Source organism: Musca autumnalis, unplaced genomic scaffold, assembly GCF_047663935.1.
Source record: "Musca autumnalis isolate F117 unplaced genomic scaffold, ASM4766393v1 scaffold_3, whole genome shotgun sequence".
In the NCBI taxonomy this organism is placed as follows: Eukaryota; Metazoa; Arthropoda; class Insecta; order Diptera; family Muscidae; genus Musca; species Musca autumnalis.
The window spans coordinates 27,762,978-27,787,704 of record NW_027411866.1 but is presented as its reverse complement, the minus strand read 5'-3'; the positions used below and the strand labels follow the sequence as shown (position 1 = coordinate 27,787,704).

The 24,727-nt window shown below is 32.6% G+C and overlaps 1 protein-coding gene across 1 annotated transcript; it reads left to right on the top strand.

Annotated features, from left to right (window-relative positions):
• Nucleotides 1-403: 403 nt before the first annotated feature.
• SmydA-4 (SET and MYND domain containing, arthropod-specific, member 4) lies at nt 404-19,740 on the top strand. The gene is made up of 7 exons (XM_073973009.1): nt 404-608; nt 17,690-17,991; nt 18,062-18,632; nt 18,702-18,874; nt 19,005-19,127; nt 19,191-19,384; nt 19,440-19,740. Exons 1-7 carry the CDS (start codon nt 591-593, stop codon nt 19,658-19,660), a joined length of 1,602 nt encoding a protein of 533 aa, XP_073829110.1. The 5' UTR covers nt 404-590; the 3' UTR covers nt 19,661-19,740.
• The last annotated feature ends 4,987 nt before the right edge of the window (nt 19,741-24,727 follow it).

The window sequence follows — 24,727 nt, the reverse complement described above, 5'->3', positions numbered from 1 at the left end:
ATCAAATTTTATGCTGATCAATAATATATATATTTAATTATACCCTCCAAATAAAAAAAAATTTCCCCCCACCCCCCCTAGATTTGATCCTGGCTACGCCTTTGAAAGAAACTTTGTCGTTGTTTCAAGTACATTTGAAATTTAAGGCACCTATACTGAGAGCCAAAAAATCCTCCCTGCTATCTAAGCTCTGAAACAGAGTTCTTTGAGAAGTCGAACTCTAATCTTCTCTGTCCGGGTCTCTATGTTATAAACTTATCAAATTTAACATTTTTAATTCGCTTCCCCCTAAATCTACAATTTATGAGTGAAAAGTTTCATTTTGAATTTTTTATGATCGACTAGTGCGTGTTCGTTCACTTTCTTATAAATCTGGCACCTCCAACAACTAGGCAATGATCACAAAATTTGAAATATTTCTTTAGTTTCGCAGCAACCATCAACGAGAACGAGACTGAATGGCTAGCGTTGGGCCTTCTGTGCTATAAATACAAAAAAAATCTATTTGATTTGTAGTTCGGGCTGTTCTCAAATAAAAAAATCGTTTTCGAAATTGTGTGAACAACAGCAATAACAATAAATAAAACGAAATGCCCAATAAGAAAAATGTAATTGAGAGGAAATTATGAATTAAAATTTTAAATTCCGAGAGATTAATCAAAATTTCTAAAAAAAATATGAAAAGAAATATTAAAAAAAAAATTACAAAATTTCCCTACGTAAAATCATTGAAAAAAAAAAACAAAAACAAAACCAAACCCAGCAAAATGTTCGATGCCAAAGATGACATTCAATCATGGGTGCAAGTGATCTAGCATGTCATCTTTTTAGCATCTTCATCGATGAATTTTATATGAGCGTGGACCCCAAAAGATGACGTTCTTTTCTGGATCCTAAGCATGTCATTTCCACCAATGCTTTGGCATGTCATTTCCACTAATGATTTGACATGTCATTTTCACCAATGCTTTGACACGTCATTTTCACCCATGCTTTGACATGTCGTTTTAACCAATGCTTTGGCATGTCATTTTCACCAACCCCTTGGCATGAAATTTTCATGTCTTGTTTGGAAAATGGAAATGCTGTATTGAAATATGGTTTTCATGAAAAAACAAAACTCTTTATTAATTCAAACGAATTCATGAAATAGCTACAATTAATTTATCAGTTTAGTTTTTCGAAAGTTTACATCCAAAATTGCAATGTAATCACCACCGCTGCAACGCAAAAGATTACTTCCTCCGTTCTCCGCAACTGATATTCTTTCATCTTACAAAAGGTTTTTTCAATTATCTTCCCATCACCAGTTCAGATTTCGACATGGACTCCAAATGCACTCCTTTAAGTATTTTTTTTTTTAGTAAATTACTTTTATTTTATAATTTTGTTATTTTATAACAACATTTTGGTAATTTATACTCTTTTGTTTAGTGACGGAAATATGTAGGGATCTACAACCCGGCTTGCTTTAGGGATCTCTAAGAACAAAATGTAACGAACGGGGTGGAGAGACTTTTTATGGAAAATACCATTTATGCCTTATTATTTTATTTTTAATTGTTTCTTTCCAAAAGTAGTTTCTTCTTTATTTTCAGATTCTTGTTCCTTTTCGTTTCGGACTTTTTTTTCAAATTCCAAGAAGCGAGATTTGATTGATTTCATTCTATGTCAGATTTAGAACAGACAAGGGAACTTTTAAAATAGCAATGTGTGCAGTCCGATTCTATTTTTAGCTCGATGGTTGGGACTTCATATAATACCAATTGTTTAGAAGTTTTAGTTGTTTGATATGCAGGAAATGTAAGACAACATCACGACGACAGTTCTAACAACTTTGGTCTGTTCCAGAAACGGCAAGAATCTACTTATTTTTACTACGATAACAATTTTCCTTTATATTATCGGAAAAAATAGTAAAAATTAGTAGATTTTTGCAGTACTGGAACATACCAATATGAAAATAAACAGGTGTGTAAATAAAAACACAAACATCATCTCTATTGGATCGATGGAATGGGTACAAATGCTGATGAAAAGATCGGATCTTTCACGACTTCCTTTGCATTGGTTCAAATCCTAATGAAAAGATCGGATCTTTCACGACTTCCTTTGAACCAATGCAAAAGATGACATGAAATCACGTCATCGAAAAGAACCCCTTCCGTCAAATTTTGCTGGGAATATTTTGAAAGAAAAAAATGCATTTTGCCCTACCTCTCAACAGCATTAGTGACTGCAGCATGAGTGGAAAACTTTGATTGTGTAGGAGAGTGTCATTGTGTGTTTCTGTTTTCCTTTTTTAATTCAGTCTATGAAATCTGTGAAAATTTTTTGTTTTTGCCTGCATTTATTTTTAAACAAAGCATTAAATGAAACACAACGGAATCATACGCACACCCACCCACACACATGCATACATCCACACCCCCACCATCGCTATGCCCAGTTGTGAAAAATAATCATTGTTCATAATAATGTTTGGATTAGTTTGAGAACATTTTTGGTTTTCTCTTTCGTGGCAAGAACAATGTTTCATCTTGCTTGCAGTTGGCGTTTAGCGAAACACTGTGCCAACAACACTACCACATGATGTTTAAATATATAATAACATACTCATACAAAATTGGAACATTGTGCCAACAATAATAATCTATGCGACCACATGTTGCACATAAAACATTTATTTTTTGTGTGAAATTGAATGTAAAACACATATAAGATTTATATTAATTATTAAAAAAACAATCAGCAAACCAATAAACTTGGATTTTTAAACGAATTTTTTCATCTGCCATCACAGCAATAAACGTGGATTTTTTAAAGAATATTTTTTCATCTAACATCACACCAATAAACGTGGATTTTTTAAACAATATTTTTTCATCTAACATCACACCAATAAACGTGGATTTTTTAAACAATATTTTTTTATCTAACATCACACCAATAAACGTGGATTTTTATACCCTCCACCATAGGATGGGGGTATATTAAGTTTGTCACTACGTTTGTAACTACTCGAAATAATCATTGTAGACCCCACAAAGTATATATATTCTTGATCAGCGTGCAATTCTACATCGATATAGCCATGTCCGTCCGTCTGTCCGTCTGTCCGTCTGTCCGTCTGTCCGTCTGTGGAAATCACTCTAGCGTCCGAACGGATTGACGTAGGTTGATGAAATTTTGGGAAAATATGTTATATTTACGTAGGACTTTTGGTATTGAAAGCGGGCTATGTAGGTCCACGCTTTCGTATAGCCCCCATACAAAATGACGCGTGACGCGTCGTCGTTTTAAGGAATTTTTAAGATATTTGGCCCATTTTACCACCAAATTGGTTGTAATTTGTTACTTTGTGTCTCCAGGGGCCACAAAATATTCCTACCAAAGTTGGGTTATATAGGTCCACGTTTTGGTATAGCCCCCATATAAGGCCCCATATAAAGTACGCGTCATTTTAATATATTTTGAATGTATTAGACCCATTTGACCACAGAATCGGTTGTAACTTTGTATTTTGTGTCTCCAGAGGCCACAAAATATTCCTACCAAAGTTGGGTTATATAGGTCCACGTTTTGGTATAGCCCCCATATAAGGCCCCATATAAAGTACGCGTCATTTTGATATATTTTGAATGTATTAGACCCATTTGACCAAAGAATCGGTTGTAACTTTGTATTTTGTGTTTCCAGAGGCTAAGAAACATTTCTACCATAAAATGTTTATATAGGTCCACGTGTTGATATAGCCCCCATAATACAATATATCCCGATTTTCGACATTTTGAACGTTTTAGCCTCATTATCACACCGATATGGCTGAAATTTGGTATTTAGTCTTCTTTAGGCGTATAAAACTTTCCCCCAGAAATTTGTAGGTATAGGTCCACGCCATCATATAGCCCCCATGGAACGGTACCTTCCGAATTTCGGTATTTTAAAGGTTGTGGCCACATTAATACACCAAAACGGCTGAAATTTGTGGTGGAGGGTATAAAAAGTTCGGCCCGACCGAACTTAACGCTTTTCTTACTTGTTATGTTCTCATATTTCTTTTTTCGAAACGCAGCAAAAGAGTATACTGAAATACTCTTCATTAGTGTTGCCATGTTATAGTAAACCTGTCAAAAATCTCAATTAAAGTATTATAAGTCCCTGGCTAAACGCCTATATCTATAGTTGAGCCTCTTAACATGATCCTGGATCTCCAACCTCTGGATATACTGTCCAGTTTCAGGCTGAGAAGACGGTTCTTAGAATTCGCTTTACATTTTGGACATGCGTAATTATTAAACTTAATTGTTATTCGGCAAGGATTGGGCGACACACAGTGGTTCAGAATTATTGTTCCTGGGCAAAAGTCTGTACATTTTTTTGTTCGACAGGTGAAAAAATCAGTATTCCGTCGAATCAAAAAGATAAAATTCGAACCAGGACTTGTAGAGGAGTTCAAAGTCATAGTTAATATTTTGGTTTTTTTACTATTTTGCACAAAAATATTAATGTTTTTATATTTTTTATACCCTCCACCATAGTATGGAGGGTATATAAAGTTTGTCATTCTGTTTGTAACACATCGAACTAATCATTTGCGACCCTATAAAGTATATATATTCTTGATCAGGATAAAATTCTAAGACGATCTAGCCATGTCCGTATGTATGTCCGTCTGTCTGTCCGTCTATTGTAATCACTCTAGCGTCCGAAATAATTCAGATAGAGTGCTGAAATTTTGCACCCGAGGGTATTTTTTCCATAGGCAGGTCAAGTTCGAAGATGGGCTATATCGGTCCACTTTTTGGTATAGCCCCCATATAACGGTACCTCCGGATTTAAGGTATTTTGACGTTTTCGCCACATTTGCAGATCGAATTAGCTTTAATTTGGCACTTAGGGTTCCTAGTGATCAAGAAACTTATATCCCAAAGGATATGGGCATAGGTCAATGTTTTAGTATAGTCCCCATATAACGGTACCTCCCAATTTCCGTATTTTGAGAATTTTAGCTACAGTTTTTAACCGAATTAGCTGTAATTTGCCATTTGAGGTTCTCAGTGGTCATGAAACATCTCCACTAAACATCGTCAACATAGGTCCATATTTTGGTATAGCCCCCATTTAACGGTATCTCCCGATTTTCGGTATTTTGAGAATTTTAGCTGCAATTTTTAACCGAACTAGCTGTAATGATCGGTATTTTGAGAATTTTAGCTACTATTTTGTCTATTCAAAAATAATCGTCAATATAGGTCCATGTTTTGGTATATCCCCCCATATAACTGTATCTCCCGATTTTCGGGAATTTTCAGTGGTCACGAAATTTCTTCACTAAAATTCGTCAACATGGGTCCATTTTTGAGGGTCTACATTGTTTTGATGAAACTACCCTCAATTTGACTCTTGAAGTTCCCTGCAGCTTCAAAATTTTCCGCCAAAAAATTTAAAGATAGTTTGACTCTTTGATATAGCCCCGTAGGTGGTACCTTTCACCTAGCTGAACACATTTTTTTAGATTAGATCAGATAACACTGTGCATCAAAATGGAGGTGAAAGTCTGGGGCACGGAAAATTCCTCTTGGGGAAGAAAGGCCTTGGTGAGTATATTATGAACCCCGAAGGACAGATCCGCCGTGAATCGAACTTCCGCGTTATGGCGTGATGAAATTTTTGTTAGAGACCCTGTGGGCCATCAGGAATTAGCGTTATATCTTTGTTCACTGTTGCTTAAGTGCTCTACAAAAACAACAAACAAAGATATAATGCTAATTCATGATGGCTTACAGGGTCTCTTGCAAAAATTTCCTCACGCCATAACGCGGAAGTTCGATTCACGTCGCATCTGTCCTTCGGGGTTTTGTATATACACACACCAAGGGCTTTCATCTTCAAAAGGAATTATCTCTGTCTCAACATTTGTGTTCACAGTGTAATTTAAGCAATAGTGGGAGGCAGTAGGAGTCTAACCATTGTCGAAAAGTTGTTCCACCTAAAATTGTAAAAGGACCCTAATTATTCCACTTTAATTAAGACTATTTTATGGTGGAGGGTATAAAAAGTTCGGTCCGGCCGAACTTAACGACTTTTTACTTGTTTAAACAATATTTTTTCATCTAACATCACACCAATAAACGTGGATTTTTTAAACAATATTTTTTCATCTAACATCACACCAATAAACGTGGATTTTTTAAAGAATATTTTTTCATCTAACATCACAGCAATAAACGTGGATTTTTTAAAGAATATTTTTTCATCTAACATCACAGCAATAAACGTGGATTTTTTAAAGAATATTTTTTCATCTAACATCACAGCAATAAACGTGGATTTTTTAAAGAATATTTTTTCATCGGACATCACAGCAATAAACGTGGTTTTTTTAAAGAATATTTTTTCATCGGACATCACAGCAATAAACGTGGTTTTTTTAAAGAATATTTTTTCATCGGACATCACAGCAATAAACGTGGATTTTTTAAAGAATATGTTTTCATCGGACATCACAGCAATAAACGTGGATTTTTTAAAGAATATGTTTTCATCGGACATCACAGCAATAAACGTGGATTTTTTAAAGAATATTTTTTCATCGGACATCACAGCAATAAACGTGGATTTTTTAAAGAATATTTTTTCATCGGACATCACAGCAATAAACGTGGATTTTTTAAAGAATATTTTTTCATCGGACATCACAGCAATAAACGTGGATTTTTTAAAGAATATTTTTTCATCGGACATCACAGCAATAAACGTGAATTTTTTAAAGAATATGTTTTCATCGGACATCACAGCAATAAACGTGGATTTTTAAAAGAATATTTTTTCATCGGACATCACAGCAATAAACGTGGATTTTTAAAAGAATATTTTTTCATCTAACATCACAGCAATAAACGTGGATTTTTTAAAGAATATTTGTTCATCTGTCAACACAGCAATAAACGTGGATTTTTTAAAGAATATTTTTTCATCGGACATCACAGCAATAAACGTGGATTTATTAAAGAATATTTTTTCAGAATTTTTTCTATAGAAAAAACAGTGAGACCCTGGGGTCCTAGAACTTTATCTATATAAAAACCATTGAGAACCTGGGGTCTCAGAATTTTTTCTATAGAAAAAACAATGAGACCCTGGGGTCTCAGAATTTTTTCTATAGAAAAAACAATGAGACCCTGGGGTCTCAGAATTTTTTCTATAGAAAAAACAATGAGACCCTGGGGTCTCAGAATTTTTTCTATAGAAAAAACAATGAGACCCTGGGGTCTCAGAATTTTTTCTATAGAAAAAACAATGAGACCCTGGGGTCTCAGAATTTTTTCTATAGAAAAAACAATGAGACCCTGGGGTCTCAGAATTTTTTCTATAGAAAAAACAATGAGACCCTGGGGTCTCAGAATTTTTTCTATAGAAAAAACAATGAGACCCTGGGGTCTCAGAATTTTTTCTATAGAAAAAACAATGAGACCCTGGGGTCTCAGAATTTTTTCTATAGAAAAAACAATGAGACCCTGGGGTCTCAGAATTTTTTCTATAGAAAAAACAATGAGACCCTGGGGTCTCAGAATTTTTTCTATAGAAAAAACAATGAGACCCTGGGGTCTCAGAATTTTTTCTATAGAAAAAACAATGAGACCCTGGGGTCTCAGAATTTTTTCTATAGAAAAAACAATGAGACCCTGGGGTCTCAGAATTTTTTCTATAGAAAAAACAATGAGACCCTGGGGTCTCAGAATTTTTTCTATAGAAAAAACAATGAGACCCTGGGGTCTCAGAATTTTTTCTATAGAAAAAACAATGAGACCCTGGGGTCTCAGAATTTTTTCTATAGAAAAAACAATGAGACCCTGGGGTCTCAGAATTTTTTCTATAGAAAAAACAATGAGACCCTGGGGTCTCAGAATTTTTTCTATAGAAAAAACAATGAGACCCTGGGGTCTCAGAATTTTTTCTATAGAAAAAACAATGAGACCCTGGGGTCTCAGAATTTTTTCTATAGAAAAAACAATGAGACCCTGGGGTCTCAGAATTTTTTCTATAGAAAAAACAATGAGACCCTGGGGTCTCAGAATTTTTTCTATAGAAAAAACAATGAGACCCTGGGGTCACAGAATTTTTTCTATAGAAAAAACATTGAGACCCTGGGGTCTCAGAATTTTTTCTATAGAAAAACATTGAGACCCTGGGGTCTCAGAATTTTTTCTATAGAAAAACATTGAGACCCTGGGGTCTCAGAATTTTTTCTATATAAAAACCATTGAGAACCTGGGGTCTCAGAATTTTTTCTATAGAAAAAACATTGAGACCCTGGGGTCTCAGAATTTTTTCTATAGAAAAAACATTGAGACCTTGGGGTCTCAGAATTTTTTCTACAGAAAAAACATTGAGACCCTGGGGTGCCAGAATTTTTTCTATAGATAAAACATTTAGGCCCAAAGGTCTTAGAATTTTTTATATAGAAAAATCTCCACTTAATATTTGAAAAATATTCATTAAAAAAATTCACGTTTATTGCTTGAATGATAATTGAAAATATTCTTTACAAAATCCACATTGCTAATATCTTCCCATTAGCTTCACATCAAATCCATTTGGCCTCTTCTTTAATTGGCTGAAAATTTATTGTATTAAATTAAGGCTACTAATTTTCAAACAAATTAAGATTGACTTTTGCTGCCGAGGACGTCAAATAATTTAATTTAGGCACCTTAACTGACGGCATTAATTTCTTTGGGTCAACATCCACTATGTCTTAACTAATTACAAGACACTTTGATGAGATTAATGCAAGAATATTCTATTTCCGATATTTATTTCTGCCGGTCCCATCACCCACACTAAACCATTTCACTCACATCTCCAACTGCTCTTCTTTCCGCAATGTTACAATTTAATTAAAAAATGTTGCTCTTTTTTGTTTTGGGCGATGGCACCATGAAAGTTTTTCGTGTCTTTGTGTGAGGATTTTTAGTTTCGCCTTGTCGTCTTCTTGTCTTCAATAGAGCTACTGTCGTATGCTGCTGCAGCCGCTGCTGTTGTCGTTGCTATTAAAATCTCATTTAATGTGTTATTGGTTGGCAAACCGGCATAAAATGCCACAAATAACATGATGGTGGATCAGGGCAACAGGTGTCTGCTTCCTTGTCTATCTATCATGTCCCAGTTTTGTTCTTGGTTGGTGTTGATTGTTGAATGTAACGACATCAACAGCAACAACAACAACAACTACACGATATCAGGCACTGTTACTGACGACTGTGTCAATACATGTTATTGCATGACAATGTTCGAAAGATAAATCTTGTAGACTTGTTGTTGCTGTTGTTGTTATGTTCAACAACCAATTTGCCCTTTTACCAAAACAAAAACACGAAAACCAAGGAGGAGGTGTGTGTGAACCGAAAGAGACTGTTGCACGCCTTGCCACGCTAATTATTTTCGCAAATTGTGGTTGCAAAGCACGCACAGACACCAAAAACTGCTCGGCTATTTATAGGCATTTGGCACGCGCATTTTCAATAGTTTTTTGTCAGTTCCTTTCGGGTGGGCTTTGCTTTCATTTGACGTTGATTGGCGGTTACGTTTGTGATATTCAGTGTATTTGGCGTACCACAGCAAAATTAGGAGACTAAATTTCGGAAAAGAAGAAGAAGCGGATAAAAGGAAGCTAGAAAAATCTTACAAATAATCATTTTATTGTATTTTTTCGGGGTATGAGAATTTTTAAATTCTTCTTAAAAAAAATTAAAATTTTCCTCAAAAAATCCTAATTTTTTTCTTTAAAAAAATTTAAAAATATTCTTTAAAAATTCGACGATTTTATCATAAAAAAATTCGTTAAAAATGTATAAATATTCTTTAAAAAAAATCCACGAATTTTTTAGTCATAAAAAAATTCTTTAAAAAATTTTAAAATATTCATAAAAATTCTTCAGAAAAGTTAAAAATATTCCTATAATTAAAAAAAAATTAAAAAATCCTCGTTTTGTGGTCGTAAAAAATCTTTAAAAAAATCCTTACTTTGATGTGGTAAAAAAAAAATCGTAAAAAAAAACACGCTTTGTGGTCCTAAAAATTCTTTAAAAAGTCAACGTTTTGGGGTCATAAAAATTCTTTAAAAAAAACAATGTTTTGCGGTCATAAAAAAATATTTAAAAAAATCCACGTTTTGTGGTCATAAGAAATTCTTTAAGAAATTAAAAAAAAAATCTTTAAACAATCCACATTTTATGGCAATAAAAAATTCTTTAAAAAATTAAAAATATCCTTTAAAGAATACACGTTTTGTGTAAACAATTCTTTAAAAAATGTATAAAAAATCTTTAAAAAATTTAAAAATATTCTTAAAAAATCCAGACTTTTTGAGCGTAAGTAATGAATTAAAAAATCCTCGTTGTGTGGTCGTAAAAAATCTTTAAAAAATCCTTCCTTTGAGGATGTAAATAATTCATAAAAAATTTTTCTAACAAATTCTTTAAAAGTCACGTTTTGGGGTCATAAAAATTCTTTAAAAAATCTATGTTTTGTGGTCATAAAAAATTATTTAAAAAATCCGCGTTTTGTGGTCATAAGAAATTCTTTAAAAAATTAAAAAATCTTTAAAAATTCCACTTTTTGTGGCAACAAAAAAATTCTTTAAAATAAATTAAAGATATCCTTTAAAAAATACACGTTTTGTGGTCATAAAAAATTTAAAAATATTTTTTAAAACAATCCACGGTTTCTGGTCTAAAAATTCTTTAAAAAATCCACAATTTCTGGTCTTGAAATTGAAATTCCTAAAAAAAATCAAGTTTTGTTGATTTAAAAATTCTTTAAAAATCCACATTTTGTGGATTAAATCTTTAATCTTTAAAAATGGACTTTAAATATCCTTTAAAACTCAACGTTTTGTTCAGTAAAAAATGAAAAATATTAAAAAATTCAAAAATATTCTTCAAAAAAAAAAAAAAAAGACAAATAAAAATATTGCTTGAGTTGGAGTATTCTCCCATTCGCTCAACTCCATTTATTACCCTCTATTACAGAGAGTAATGTTTTTCAAAACAAACCGACAGTGTTGCAAAATTTTACTGATCGCTACCAATATCATGATTTCATCCCGGCGAAAGGAAATATCAATTGGCTTCTCAGTTTTTGAAATTATGCCTTTTTATCGAAAAACCGAACTCTTTAAGTGTCTAGTATTCCCATATGAATGAGAATCACATTCACTTTTCGGCTTTTCCAAAGAAACACCAAAATCAAAATATTCTGTAACATGTCAGCACGTATCAACTAAGAATTCATCGAATTCTGTGAGTTGAAAAGAACAACAATAAAAAAAAAACAAAAAAAAAAAAATAAAAATATTCTTTAAAAAATCCAGGTTTTGCTCTTTAACAAATTAAACACGGTGCTCTTGAAACAATTTTAAATGGAAGGTGCTTACACCTTTGAAGTTTTTGCGGATTCTTAAACTACAATGTTCATAGATGACACAAATCAAAAAACAAAAAAAATCGCAGGAGCGCTTTTTAAATAAATCGCGATTTAAGTTGACATTTTAAGGGGTTGTTTAGGTTTTCACGCTTTTGCTTAGAAACCGCAAGTCGAATCAAAATGGGAATAAAGAAAATGTTGTAGCTATGAAAATTCTCTACAAGATCGACGTTAATGGTATTTTCGTAGTTTTTACCATTTTTGAGATATAGAAGTTCAAATTGGGACAATTCAAATTCAATTCTATTCTGTATCGCCCCCTTATAAAACAATGTCATGAAGGATGCGCCTTAACTAACTTTTGATGAAAACCGCTTACACAGGGGAAGTTTTTGTGAATTCTGAAACAGCAATGTTCATAGATGAGAAAAATTCAAAAACAAGAAAAAAATCGCTGTAGGGATTTTTAAATAAATCGCGGTGAAAATTCAAATTTTTAGGTGTTTTATAGGTTTTCACGATTTTGCTTGGAAACCGTAACTCCAATCGAAATGGAGCTAAAGAAAATGTTGTAGCTGTGAAAATTCTCTAGAGGATTGACGTTTATAATTTGTTCCCAGCCTGTACCGTTTTTGAGATAAAGAAGCTCAGTTTAAATTTTTAGATTTTTTTGTTAGGGTTTCGCGATTTTGCTTGAATACGGTAAGTCTTTTCGATACGGTACCTGAGAAAATCTTAAAGCTGTGAAAATTCTCTACAAGACTGGCTTTAGTAACTTATCCTAAGTTGTGCCGTTTTTTAGATATATGAGTTTAAGTTGGGAATTTGCAGTCATCACATTGTTTAATAAGGGGGCGATACAGAATTGAATTGAATTTGAATTGTCCCAATTTGAACTTCTATATCTCAAAAACGGTAATACCGACAAGAATACCATAAAAGCCAATCTAGTAGAGAATTTTTATAGCTGCAACATTTTCTTTAGTCCCATTTTGATAGGACTTGCGGTTTCTAAGCAAAATCGTGAAAACCTAAACAACACCTAAAAATGTCAACTTAAATCGCGATTTATTTAAAAAGCGCTCCGGCGATTTTTTTGTGTTTTCTGATTTTTCTCATCTATAAACATTGTAGTTTCAGAATCCGCAAAAACTTCCGAGGTGTAAGCACCTTCCATTTAAAATTGTTTCAAGAGCACCGTGTAAAACCAGTAAGGAAAGGATCAAAGTCGGGCGGGGCCGACTATATGATACCCTACACCACTGTGAATATGTGAAATATAAATCGGAGCTATATCCAGATCTAAACCGATTTTGATATAATTTTGCACATTAATTTCCAGACCGAATTCAGTCACACATTCCAAATATCATTGAAATCGGACATATATAGCGTGTTTGGAGCAGCAAATACGCGAAAGCGGCCGAAAATATATATGGGTGTTATATCCAAATCTGAACCGATTTCGATATAATTTGGAACATTTATTTCTAGACTGAATTTAGTCACACATTCCAAATTTCATCGAAATCGGAAATATATAACGCGTTTGGTACAGAAAATACGTGAAATCGGCCGAAAATATATATAGGAGCTATATCCAAATCTGACCCGATTTCTATATAATTTGGCACACTTATTTGTAGACCAAATTCAGTCACACATTCACAATTTTATCAAAATTGGACGTATATAGCATGTTTGGTGCAGCAAATACGTGAAATCGGGCGAAAATATATATGGGAGCTATATCCAAATCTGAACCGATTTTCAACAAAAGCAATAGCGTTCTTCCTATGGCTAAAAAATTTTTAGTCCCCAATTTTCAGCTGAATCGGACAAAAAATGCGACCTGTACGTTGCGAACAAAAATACATGGACAGACAGACAGACAGACGGACGGACGGACGGACATGCATAAATCGACTCAGAAAGGGATTATATGTATATTCCCAAAAGGAACTATGGGTTTATTTCGTTTTCTTTTGTATGTTACATACAAATGCACATAATACCGCTTACCACTGTGTGTTGTAGGGTATACAAATTCTTTAAAAAATTTAAGAATATTTTTTTAAAAAATCCACGTTTTGTTCTTTAAAACTTTAAAAAATTCCAAAAAATTCTTTAAAATATCCACGTTTTGTTCTTTAAGAAATTAAAAAAAAATAAAAAAACTCTTCAAGAATATCCACTTTTTGTTCTTTCAAAAATTAATAAATTCAAAACATTCCTTAAAAAATGATCGTTTTGTTCTTTCAAGAATTAATAAATTCAAAAATATTCCTTAAAAATCAACGTTTTGTTCTTTCAATAATTAATAAATTCAAAAATATTCATTAAACAATCAACGTTTTGTTTTATCAAGAATTAATAAATTCAAAAATATTGCTTAAAAAATCAAAGTTTTGCTCTCAAGAATTAATTAATTCAAAAATATTACTTACAAAATCAACGTTTTGTTCTTTAAACAATTCAAAAATATTCTTTAAAAATATCCACGTTTTGCGGTAATAAAAACTTTTTAAAAAATCAAAAATTTCTTTAAAAATACACGTTTTGTGGTAATAAAAACTTTTTAAAAAATTAAAAATATTCTTTAAAAAATCCACTTTTTGTGGTAATAAAAACTTCTTTACAAAATCAAAAATATTCTTGAAAAATATCCACGTTTTGCGGTCATAAAAACTTCTTTAAAAAATCAAAAATATTCTTTAAAAAATTCGCATTTTTTGGTAATAAAAACTTCTTTAAAAAACACAGGTTTTGTGGTCATGAAAAGTACTTTTAAAAAATCAAAAATATTTTTGAAAAAATTCACGTTTTGTGGCCAAAAAATTCTTTAAAAATTTAAAAATATTCCCTAAAAATTCACATAAAACAATTAAAAAAAAAAATCAAAAATATTATTTATAAAATTCTGGTTTTATGGTCATACAAATTTTTTTAGAAATGTAAAAATATTCTTTTGTGGTCATAGAAAATTCTTTAGAAATTTAAAAATAATAATCAAAAAGTAAAAACTTTTATTAAATATTCGTTAAAACATTTCTTTAAAATATCTATGTATTGGGGTCATAGAATTTTTTAAAAAAAAATCCAAGTTTTATTGTTATAAAAAATTCTTTAAAAAATTAAAAAAAATGTTAGAAAATCCACGTTTTGTGGTCACAAAAACTATGCAAAAATTAAAAAAAAAATATTCTTTAAAAATTCACGATTTCTGGACTCAAAAATACCGTAATAATCCAAGATTTATGGTCTTAAAAATTATTTAAAAAATTTACGATTTCTGGTCTTAAAAATTCTTTAAAAAATTCACGATGCCTGTAGGCATATTCTGTAACTTTTAACGATTGAAAAGTTGTTAAAATTTCTTTTGTTTTTGTAACAACTACAAAACAAACAAATGAAATTGTTGTAAAATAAACAATCAGTAAAGTTGTTAAAAAGTTACAGAATAGGTACCCTGGTCTTAAAAATTCTTTTAAGAATCCACGATTTCTGTGTGATCGTAAAATTCTTTTAAGAATCTACGATTACTGCGTGATCTTAAAATTCTTTTAAGAACCCACGACTTCTGTGTGATCTTAAAATTCTTTTAAAAATCCACGACTTCTGTGTGATCTTAAAATTCTTTTAAAAAATCCACGATTTCTGTGTGGTCTTAAAATTCTTTTAAGAATCCACGATTTCTGTGTCATCATAAAAATTCTTTAAAAAAATCCACGATTTTTGTGTCATCATAAAAATTCTTTTAAAAATCCACGATTTCTGTGTGATCTTAAAAATTCTTTAAAAAAATCCACGATTCAGGTCTTAAAAATTCTTTAAAAAATCCACGATTCAGGTCTTAAAAATTCTTTAAAAAAATCCACGATTCAGGTCTTAAAAATTCTTTAAAAAATCCACGATTCAGGTCTTAAAAATTCTTTAAAAAAATCCACGATTTCAGGTCTTAAAAATTCTTTAAAAAAATCCACGATTTGTGGTGATAAAAATTCTTTAAAAAATCTACGATTTGTGGTCATAAAAATTCTTTAAAAAATCCACGACTTGTGGTCATAAAAATTCTTTAAAAAATCTACGATTTGTGGTCATAAAAATTCTTTAAAAAATCCACGACTTGTGGTCATATTTTTTTTAAATCTACGATTTCTGGTTTAAAAAATTCTTTGAAAAATGCACGATATGTAGCCATAAAAAAATAAAAAAACATGATTTATGGTCATAAAAATTCTTTAAAAAATCCACGATTTGTGGTCATAAAAATTCTTTAAAAAATCCACGATTTGTTGTCATAAAAATTATTTAAAAAATCCACGATTTGTGGTCATAAAAATTATTTAAAAAATCCACGATTTGTGGTCCTAAAAATTCTTTAAAAAATCCACGATTTGTGGTCATAAAAATTATTTAAAAAATCCACGATTTGTGGTCACAAAAATTCTTTAAAAAATCCACGATTTGTGGTCATAAAAATTCTTTAAAAAATCCACGATTTGTGGTCATAAAAATTATTTAAAAAATCCACGATTTGTGGTCATAAAAATTCTTTAAAAAATCCACGATTTGTGGTCATAAAAATTCTTTAAAAAATCCACGATTTGTGGTCATAAAAATTCTTTAAAAAATCCACGATTTGTGGTCATAAAAATTCTTTAAAAAATCCACGATTTGTGGTCATAAAAATTCTTTAAAAAATCCACGATTTGTGGTCATAAAAATTCTTTAAAAAAATACACGATTTGTGGTCATAAAAATTCTTTAAAAAATAAACGATTTGTGGTCAGAAAAATTCTTTAAAAAATCCACGATTTGTGGTCAAAAAATTCTTTAAAAAAATCCACGATTTGTGGTGATAAAAATTCTTTAAAAAATCTACGATTTGTGGTCATAAAAATTCTTTAAAAAATCCACGACTTGTGGTCATAAAAATTCTTTAAAAAATCTACGATTTGTGGTCATAAAAATTCTTTAAAAAATCCACGACTTGTGGTCATATTTTTTTTAAATCTACGATTTCTGGTTTAAAAAATTCTTTGAAAAATGCACGATATGTAGCCATAAAAAAATAAAAAAACATGATTTATGGTCATAAAAATTCTTTAAAAAATCCACGATTTGTGGTCATAAAAATTCTTTAAAAAATCCACGATTTGTTGTCATAAAAATTATTTAAAAAATCCACGATTTGTGGTCATAAAAATTATTTAAAAAATCCACGATTTGTGGTCCTAAAAATTCTTTAAAAAATCCACGATTTGTGGTCATAAAAATTATTTAAAAAATCCACGATTTGTGGTCACAAAAATTCTTTAAAAAATCCACGATTTGTGGTCATAAAAATTCTTTAAAAAATCCACGATTTGTGGTCATAAAAATTATTTAAAAAATCCACGATTTGTGGTCATAAAAATTCTTTAAAAAATCCACGATTTGTGGTCATAAAAATTCTTTAAAAAATCCACGATTTGTGGTCATAAAAATTATTTAAAAAATCCACGATTTGTGGTCATAAAAATTATTTAAAAAATCCACGATTTGTGGTCATAAAAATTCTTTAAAAAATCCACGATTTGTGGTCATAAAAATTATTTAAAAAATCCACGATTTGTGGTCATAAAAATTCTTTAAAAAATCCACGATTTGTGGTCATAAAAATTCTTTAAAAAATCCACGATTTGTGGTCATAAAAATTATTTAAAAAATCCACGATTTGTGGTCATAAAAATTCTTTAAAAAATCCACGATTTGTGGTCATAAAAATTATTTAAAAAATCCACGATTTGTGGTTATAAAAATTATTTAAAAAATCCATGGTTTTTGGTCAAAGAAAATTCTTAGAAATCCATATTTTGTGAATTTAAAATATTCCTTTAAAATCTATTTTTTGTGGACTTAAAAACTTCTTTGAAAATCTACGTTTTATGGTTTAAAAAATTCTCTAAAATCCAAGTTTTGTGATTGTAAAAAATTCTTGAAAAAATCCACTTTTTTGGTCATAAAACTTTTTTTTTTAAATCCATATTTTGATTGTCGCAAAATTCTTTAAAATGTTGGTCCTGAAAAATTCTTTAGATGGTCCTAAAAAATTCGTTAAAAAATTCATTTTCTTAGATCAAAAAATTCTTAAAAAATCCACGTTTTGTGGTAGAAAAAAACTCTTTGGTCCCAAAAAATCTTAAAAGAATCAACGATTTCTATGATTAAAGACTTCTTTAATAAACTCCACTCATTATTCTTCGGTTTGTTTTAGAAAAACAAGAAGAAGCATCATCACCAGCATAATAATCAAACGCAATCACATTCCGCAGTTGAACATAATGAACTAGAAGAGAAATTGAAAAATTTACATATCGAAGAGAATGGCGCAGACGCAAAACCGTATAGAATTGATGTTTCAGAAATATATGGACGTTATTTGGTGGCTAGTCGAAATCTTAAACCAGGAGAAATTTTAATAAAAGAAAAGGCTTTGGCCATTGGACCCTGTGTTTCTGCTGATCCTGTATGCTTGGGTTGCTATATGCCGGTGACACTAAAGGCAACACAATATAGGTGAGTTCACGAATTTTCTTTCTCCTCATATACGAAAATTAATAAAAAAATATTTTTGGCACCTTTTCAGATGTCCCTCTTGCAAATGGCCCATGTGTGGTCCCCAGTGTCGTGGTCTTAATAAAGAAACGGGTCATATTGCGGAGGAATGTGAGCTCTTTAAAAGAGAAAACACCGCAGCTCCCTTGACTCCCAACGCTTCGCCGGTTAAGGTGAAAAATCTCTATGAATTGGTGTTGGTGGTGCGGATTCTCTTAAAGAAGAAACTAAATCCTGAACTTTATGACAAGATTATGGTTATGGAATCCCATTTGGAAATGCGCAAACAGAATCCTGAACTTTGGAGCCATTATGAAAGTAATGTAGTGACATATTTACGCGAAAATTGGCATTTGGCTGAACAATTCACATCCGAAGAAATTCATACCGTTTGTGGTATTTTGGATGTGAACTGTTTCGAAATAGGTCAAAATTTGGCCAAGGCACGTACTTTATATCCAAGTGCTTTCCTATTGGCTCACGATTGCTGTCCGAATACCTCACATACCGATGATCCGGAGACGTATGATATTATCTTAAGGACTTCGAGAAGTGTTAGGAAAGGTGAGGCAATAACACTCAGTTATGCTTATACTTTGCAGGTGAGTAGGAGAGGATCTGGGAATGGGTATTTTAAAAGATAATTCTATTTATTTTCATTTTCATTTCAGGGCACCTTGAAACGCCGTGATTTCATGCAAGCGGGTAAATTATTTTGGTGCTGTTGTAAGAGATGTTCTGATCCCTATGAAATGGGTTCCGATTGTAGTGCCATAGTGTGTGATAAATGCCACAAAGGTTTGATTAGATCCACAAATCCCCTAGATCAAGAAGCTGATTGGAAGTAGGTTGGATTCAATTTTCTTCGGCTAAATTTCTAACGCTTTTTCTAACCCCTTTGTAAATTGTCATTATTTGTAAACTCACAAATCCCCAAACAACATCCCCCTTCCTTCTTCCTTATCCCATTACAGATGTGATAAATGTCCCTTTAGGTTGGAAAGTCAATCAGTTGTTAAGCTATTGGATAAAATCAATAATGACTTGGAGTCTATTGATGTTCATGATATACCAGGACTTGAGAATTTCTTGAAAAGGTATTCCCAAAACCACCAAAAATAAAAAATATAAAAAACTAAATCATGTTTCCTATTTTCAAGATACTCCGGATTACTGGGTGAAAATCATTACCTTTTGTTATCCGCCAAATATTCATTGTGTCAATTATATGGCAAAATTGAGGGTTACTTACTTCCCGACTTATCGCTGGAGGATCTGAAGAGAAAGCAAAACTATTGCCAAGATTTCCTAAAAGTTATAGACATACTGGAACCCCAACTGACAAGGCTTAGAGGTGAGTTATCACAGACTATCACGAAGCTAATTTAAAACCTTATATATTTTCGCAGGTCTAATAATGTATGAGCTACATGCTCCGATGCTTATGCTGGGACAAAAGTTAATGATGTCCCATCTAATGACTCAGCGAGACTTTGGCAAGATCATCAAGGAAGTGGTTCATCTATTGAAAGAAAGTGCTAAAATATTAAAAATGGAACCTCCCGGCTCTGCAGAACATCAAATGGGCTTAGCTGCTGAAGAGGCACTGGAAAAGATGGGAGTTCAGTAGGATAGTTAACATCAGATTTTTGAAGACATTTTGTATTAAACAGAGCAAATAAAATATCTGGAAAAAAATCCTAAGAAAAATCCACGTTTTGTGGGACGAACGGTAGCTTGAAAAATTCTTTAAAAAATCCACGTTTTGCGGGACGAACGGTAGCTTGAAAAATTCTTTAAAAAATCCACGTTTTGTGGGACGAACGGTAGCTTGAAAAATTCTTTAAAAAATCCACGTTTTGTGGGACGAACGGTAGCTTGAAAAATTCTTTAAAAAATCCACGTTTTGTGGGACGAACGGTAGCTTGAAAAATTCTTTAAAAAATCCACGTTTTGTGGGACGAACGGTAGCTTGAAAAATTCTTTAAAAAATCCACGTTTTGTGGGACGAATGGTAGCTTGAAAAATTCTTTAAAAAATCCACGTTTTGTGGGACGAACGGTAGCTTGAAAAATTCTTTAAAAAATCCACGTTTTGTGGGACGAACGGTAGCTTGAAAAATTCTTTAAAAAATCCACGTTTTGTGGGACGAACGGTAGCTTGAAAAATTCTTTAAAAAATCCACGTTTTGTGGGACGAACGGTAGCTTGAAAAATTCTTTAAAAAATCCACGTTTTGTGGGACGAACGGTAGCTTGAAAAATTCTTTAAAAAATCCACGTTTTGTGGGACGAATGGTAGCTTGAAAAATTCTTTAAAAAATCCACGTTTTGTGGGACGAACGGTAGCTTGAAAAATTCTTTAAAAAATCCACGTTTTGTGGGACGAACGGTAGCTTGAAAAATTCTTTAAAAAATCCACGTTTTGTGGGACGAACGGTAGCTTGAAAAATTCTTTAAAAAATCCACGTTTTGTGGGGCGAACGGTAGCTTGAAAAATTCTTTAAAAAATCCACGATTTGTGGGTCGAACGGTAGCGTGAAAAATTCTTTAAAAAATCCACGTTTTGTGGGACGAAAGGTAGCTTGAAAAATTCTTTAAAAAATCCACGTTTTGTGGGGCGAACGGTAGCTTGAAAAATTCTTTAAAAAATCCACGTTTTGTGGGACGAACGGTAGCTTGAAAAATTCTTTAAAAAATCCACGTTTTGTGGGACGAACGGTAGCTTGAAAAATTCTTTACAAAATCCACGTTTTGTGGGACGAACGGTAGCTTCAAAAATTCTTTAAAAAATCCACGTTTTGTGGGACGAACGGTAGCTTGAAAAGTTCTTTAAAAAATCCACGTTTTGTGGGACGAACGGTAGCTTGAAAAATTCCTTAAAAAATCCACGTTTTGTGGGACGAACGGTAGCTTGAAAAAATCTTTAAAAAATCCACGTTTTGTGGGACGAACGGTAGCTTGAAAAATTCTTTAAAAAATCCACGTTTTGTGGGACGAACGGTAGCTTGAAAAATTCTTTAAAAAATCCACGTTTTGTGGGACGAACGGTAGCTTGAAAAAATCTTTAAAAAATCCACGTTTTGTGGGACGAACGGTAGCTTGAAAAATTCTTTAAAAAATCCACGTTTTGTGGGGCGAACGGTAGCTTGAAAAATTCTTTAAAAAATCCACGATTTGTGGGACGAACGGTAGCGTGAAAAATTCTTTAAAAATCCACGTTTTGTGGGACGAAAGGTAGCTTGAAAAATTCTTTAAAAAATCCACGTTTTGTGGGGCGAACGGTAGCTTGAAAAATTCTTTAAAAAATCCACGTTTTGTGGGACGAACGGTAGCTTGAAAAATTCTTTAAAAAATCCACGTTTTGTGGGACGAACGGTAGCTTGAAAAATTCTTTAAAAAATCCACGTTTTGTGGGACGAACGGTAGCTTGAAAAATTCTTTAAAAAATCCGCGTTTTGTGGGACGAACGGTAGCTTGAAAAATTCTTTAAAAAATCCACGTTTTGTGGGACGAACGGTAGCTTGAAAAATTCTTTAAAAAATCCACGTTTTGTGGGACGAACGGTAGCTTGAAAAATTCTTTAAAAATCCACGTTTTGTGGGACGAACGGTAGCTTGAAAAATTCTTTAAAAAATCCGCGTTTTGTGGGACGAACGGTAGCTTGAAAAATTCTTTAAAAAATCCACGTTTTGTGGGACGAAAGGTAGCTTGAAAAATTCTTTAAAAAATCCACGTTTTGTGGGACGAACGGTAGCTTAAAAAAATCTTTAAAAAATCCACGTTTTGTGGGACGAACGGTAGCTTGAAAATTCCTTAAAAAATCCACGTTTGGTGGGACGAACGGTAGCTTGAAAAATTCTTTAAAAATCCACGTTTTGTGGGACGAACGGTAGCTTGAAAAATTCTTTAAAAAATCCACGTTTTGTGGGACGAACGGTAGCTTGAAAAATTCTTTAAAAAAACACGTTTTGTGGGACGAACGGTAGCTTGAAAAATTCTTAAAAAAATCCACGTTTTGTGGGACGAACGGTAGCTTGAAAAATTCTTTAAAAAATCCACGTTTTGTGGGACGAACGGTAGCTTGAAAAATTCTTTAAAAAATCCACGTTTTGTGGGACGAACGGTAGCTTGAAAATTCCTTAAAAAATCCACGTTTGGTGGGACGAACAGTAGCTTGAAAAATTCTTTAAAAAATCCACGTTTTGTGGGACGAACGGTAGCTTGAAAATTCCTTAAAAAAATCCACGTTTGGTGGGACAAACGGTAGCTTGAAAAATTCTTTAAAAAATTCACGTTTTGTGGGACGAACGGTAGCTTGAAAAATTCTTTAAAAAATCCACGTTTTGTGGGACGAACGGTAGCTTGAAAATTCCTTAAAAAATCCACGTTTGGTGGGACGAACGGTAGCTTGAAAAATTCTTTAAAAAATCCACGTTTTGTGGGACGAACGGTAGCTTGAAAAATTCTTTAAAAATCCACGTTTTGTGGGACGAACGGTAGCTTGAAAAATTCTTTAAAAAATCCACGTTTTGTGGGACGAACGGTAGCTTGAAAAATTCTTTAAAAAATCCACGTTTTGTGGGACGAACGGTAGCTTGAAAAATTCTTTAAAAAATCCACGTTTTGTGGGACGAACGGTAGCTTGAAAAATTCTTTAAAAAATCCACGTTTTGTGGGACGAACGGTAGCTTGAAAAATTCTTTAAAAAGTCCACGTTTTGTGGGACGAACGGTAGCTTGAAAAATTCTTTAAAAAATCCACGTTTTGTGGGACGAACGGTAGCTTGAAAAATTCTTCAAAAAATCCACGTTTTGTGGGACGAACGGTAGCTTGAAAAATTCTTTAAAAAATCCACGTTTTGTGGGACGAACGGTAGCTTTAAAAATTCTTAAAAAAATCCACGTTTTGTGGGACAAACGGTATCTTTAAAAATTCTTTAAAAATATCCACGTTTTGTGGGACGAATGGTAACTTGAAAAATTCTTTAAAAATCCACGTTTTGTGGGACGAACGGTAGCTTGAAAAATTCTTTAAAAAATCCACGTTTTGTGGGACGAACGGTAGCTTGAAAAATTCCTTAAAAAATCCACGTTTTGTGGGACGAACGGTAGCTTGAAAAATTCTTTAAAAAATCCACGTTTTGTGGGACGAACGGTAGCTTTAAAAATTCTTAAAAAAATCCACGTTTTTTGAGACAAACGGTAGCTTTAAAAATTCTTTAAAAAAATCCACGTTTTGTGGGACGAACGGTAGCTTGAAAAAATCTTTAAAAAATCCACGTTTTGTGGGACGAACGGTAGCTTGAAAAAATCTTTAAAAAATCCACGTTTTGTGGGACGAACGGTAGCTTTAAAAATTCTTTAAAAAAAAATCCACGTTTTGTGGGACGAATGGTAACTTGAAAAATTCTTTAAAAATCCACGTTTTGTGGGACGAACGGTAGCTTGAAAAATTCTTTAAAAAATCCACGTTTTGTGGGACGAACGGTAGCTTGAAAAATTCTTTAAAAAATCCACGTTTTGTGGGACGAACGGTAGCTTGAAAAATTCTTGAAATAATCCACGTTTTGTGGGACGAACGGTTGCTTGAAAAATTCTTTAAAAATCCACGTTTTGTGGGACGAACGGTAGCTTGAAAAATTCTTTAAAAAATCCACGTTTTGTTGGACGAACGGTAGCTTGAAAAATTCTTTAAAAAATCCACGTTTTGTGGGACGAACGGTAGCTTGAAAAATTCTTGAAATAATCCACGTTTTGTGGGACGAACGGTAGCTTGAAAAATTCCTTAAAAAATCCACGTTTTGTGGCACGAACGGTAGCTTGAAAAATTCTTTAAAAAATCCACGTTTTGTGGGACGAACGGTAGCTTGAAAAATTCTTTAAAAAATCCACGTTTTGTGGGAAGAACGGTAGCTTGAAAAATTCTTTAAAAAATCCACGTTTTGTGGGACGAACGGTAGCTTGAAAAATTCTTTAAAAAATCCACGTTTTGTGGGACGAACGGTAGCTTGAAAAATTCTTCAAAAAATCCACGTTTTGTGGGACGAACGGTAGCTTGAAAAATTCTTTAAAAAATCCACGTTTTGTGGGACGAACGGTAGCTTGAAAAATTCTTTAAAAAATCCACGTTTTGTGGGACGAACGGTAGCTTTAAAAATTCTTAAAAAATCCACGTTTTGTGGGACAAACGGTATCTTTAAAAATTCTTTAAAAATATCCACGTTTTGTGGGACGAATGGTAACTTGAAAAATTCTTTAAAAATCCACGTTTTGTGGGACGAACGGTAGCTTGAAAAATTCTTTAAAAAATCCACGTTTTGTGGGACGAACGGTAGCTTGAAAAATTCTTTAAAAAATCCACGTTTTGTGGGACGAACGGTAGCTTGAAAAATTCTTGAAATAATCCACGTTTTGTGGGACGAACGGTAGCTTGAAAAATTCCTTAAAAAATCCACGTTTTGTGGCACGAACGGTAGCTTGAAAAATTCTTTAAAAAATCCACGTTTTGTGGGACGAACGGTAGCTTGAAAAATTCTTTAAAAAATCCACGTTTTGTGGGACGAACGGTAGCTTGAAAAATTCTTCAAAAAATCCACGTTTTGTGGGACGAACGGTAGCTTGAAAAATTCTTTAAAAAATCCACGTTTTGTGGGACGAACGAACGGTAGCTTGAAAAAACCATTAAAAAATCCACGTT

Coding starts and splice junctions, on each gene's coding strand:
- SmydA-4 (XM_073973009.1), top strand. Junction 18,633..18,701: donor GTTATGCTTATACTTTGCAG/GTGAGTAGGAGA, acceptor TTTTCATTTCAG/GGCACCTTGAAACGCCGTGA. Junction 18,875..19,004: donor GATCAAGAAGCTGATTGGAA/GTAGGTTGGATT, acceptor ATCCCATTACAG/ATGTGATAAATGTCCCTTTA.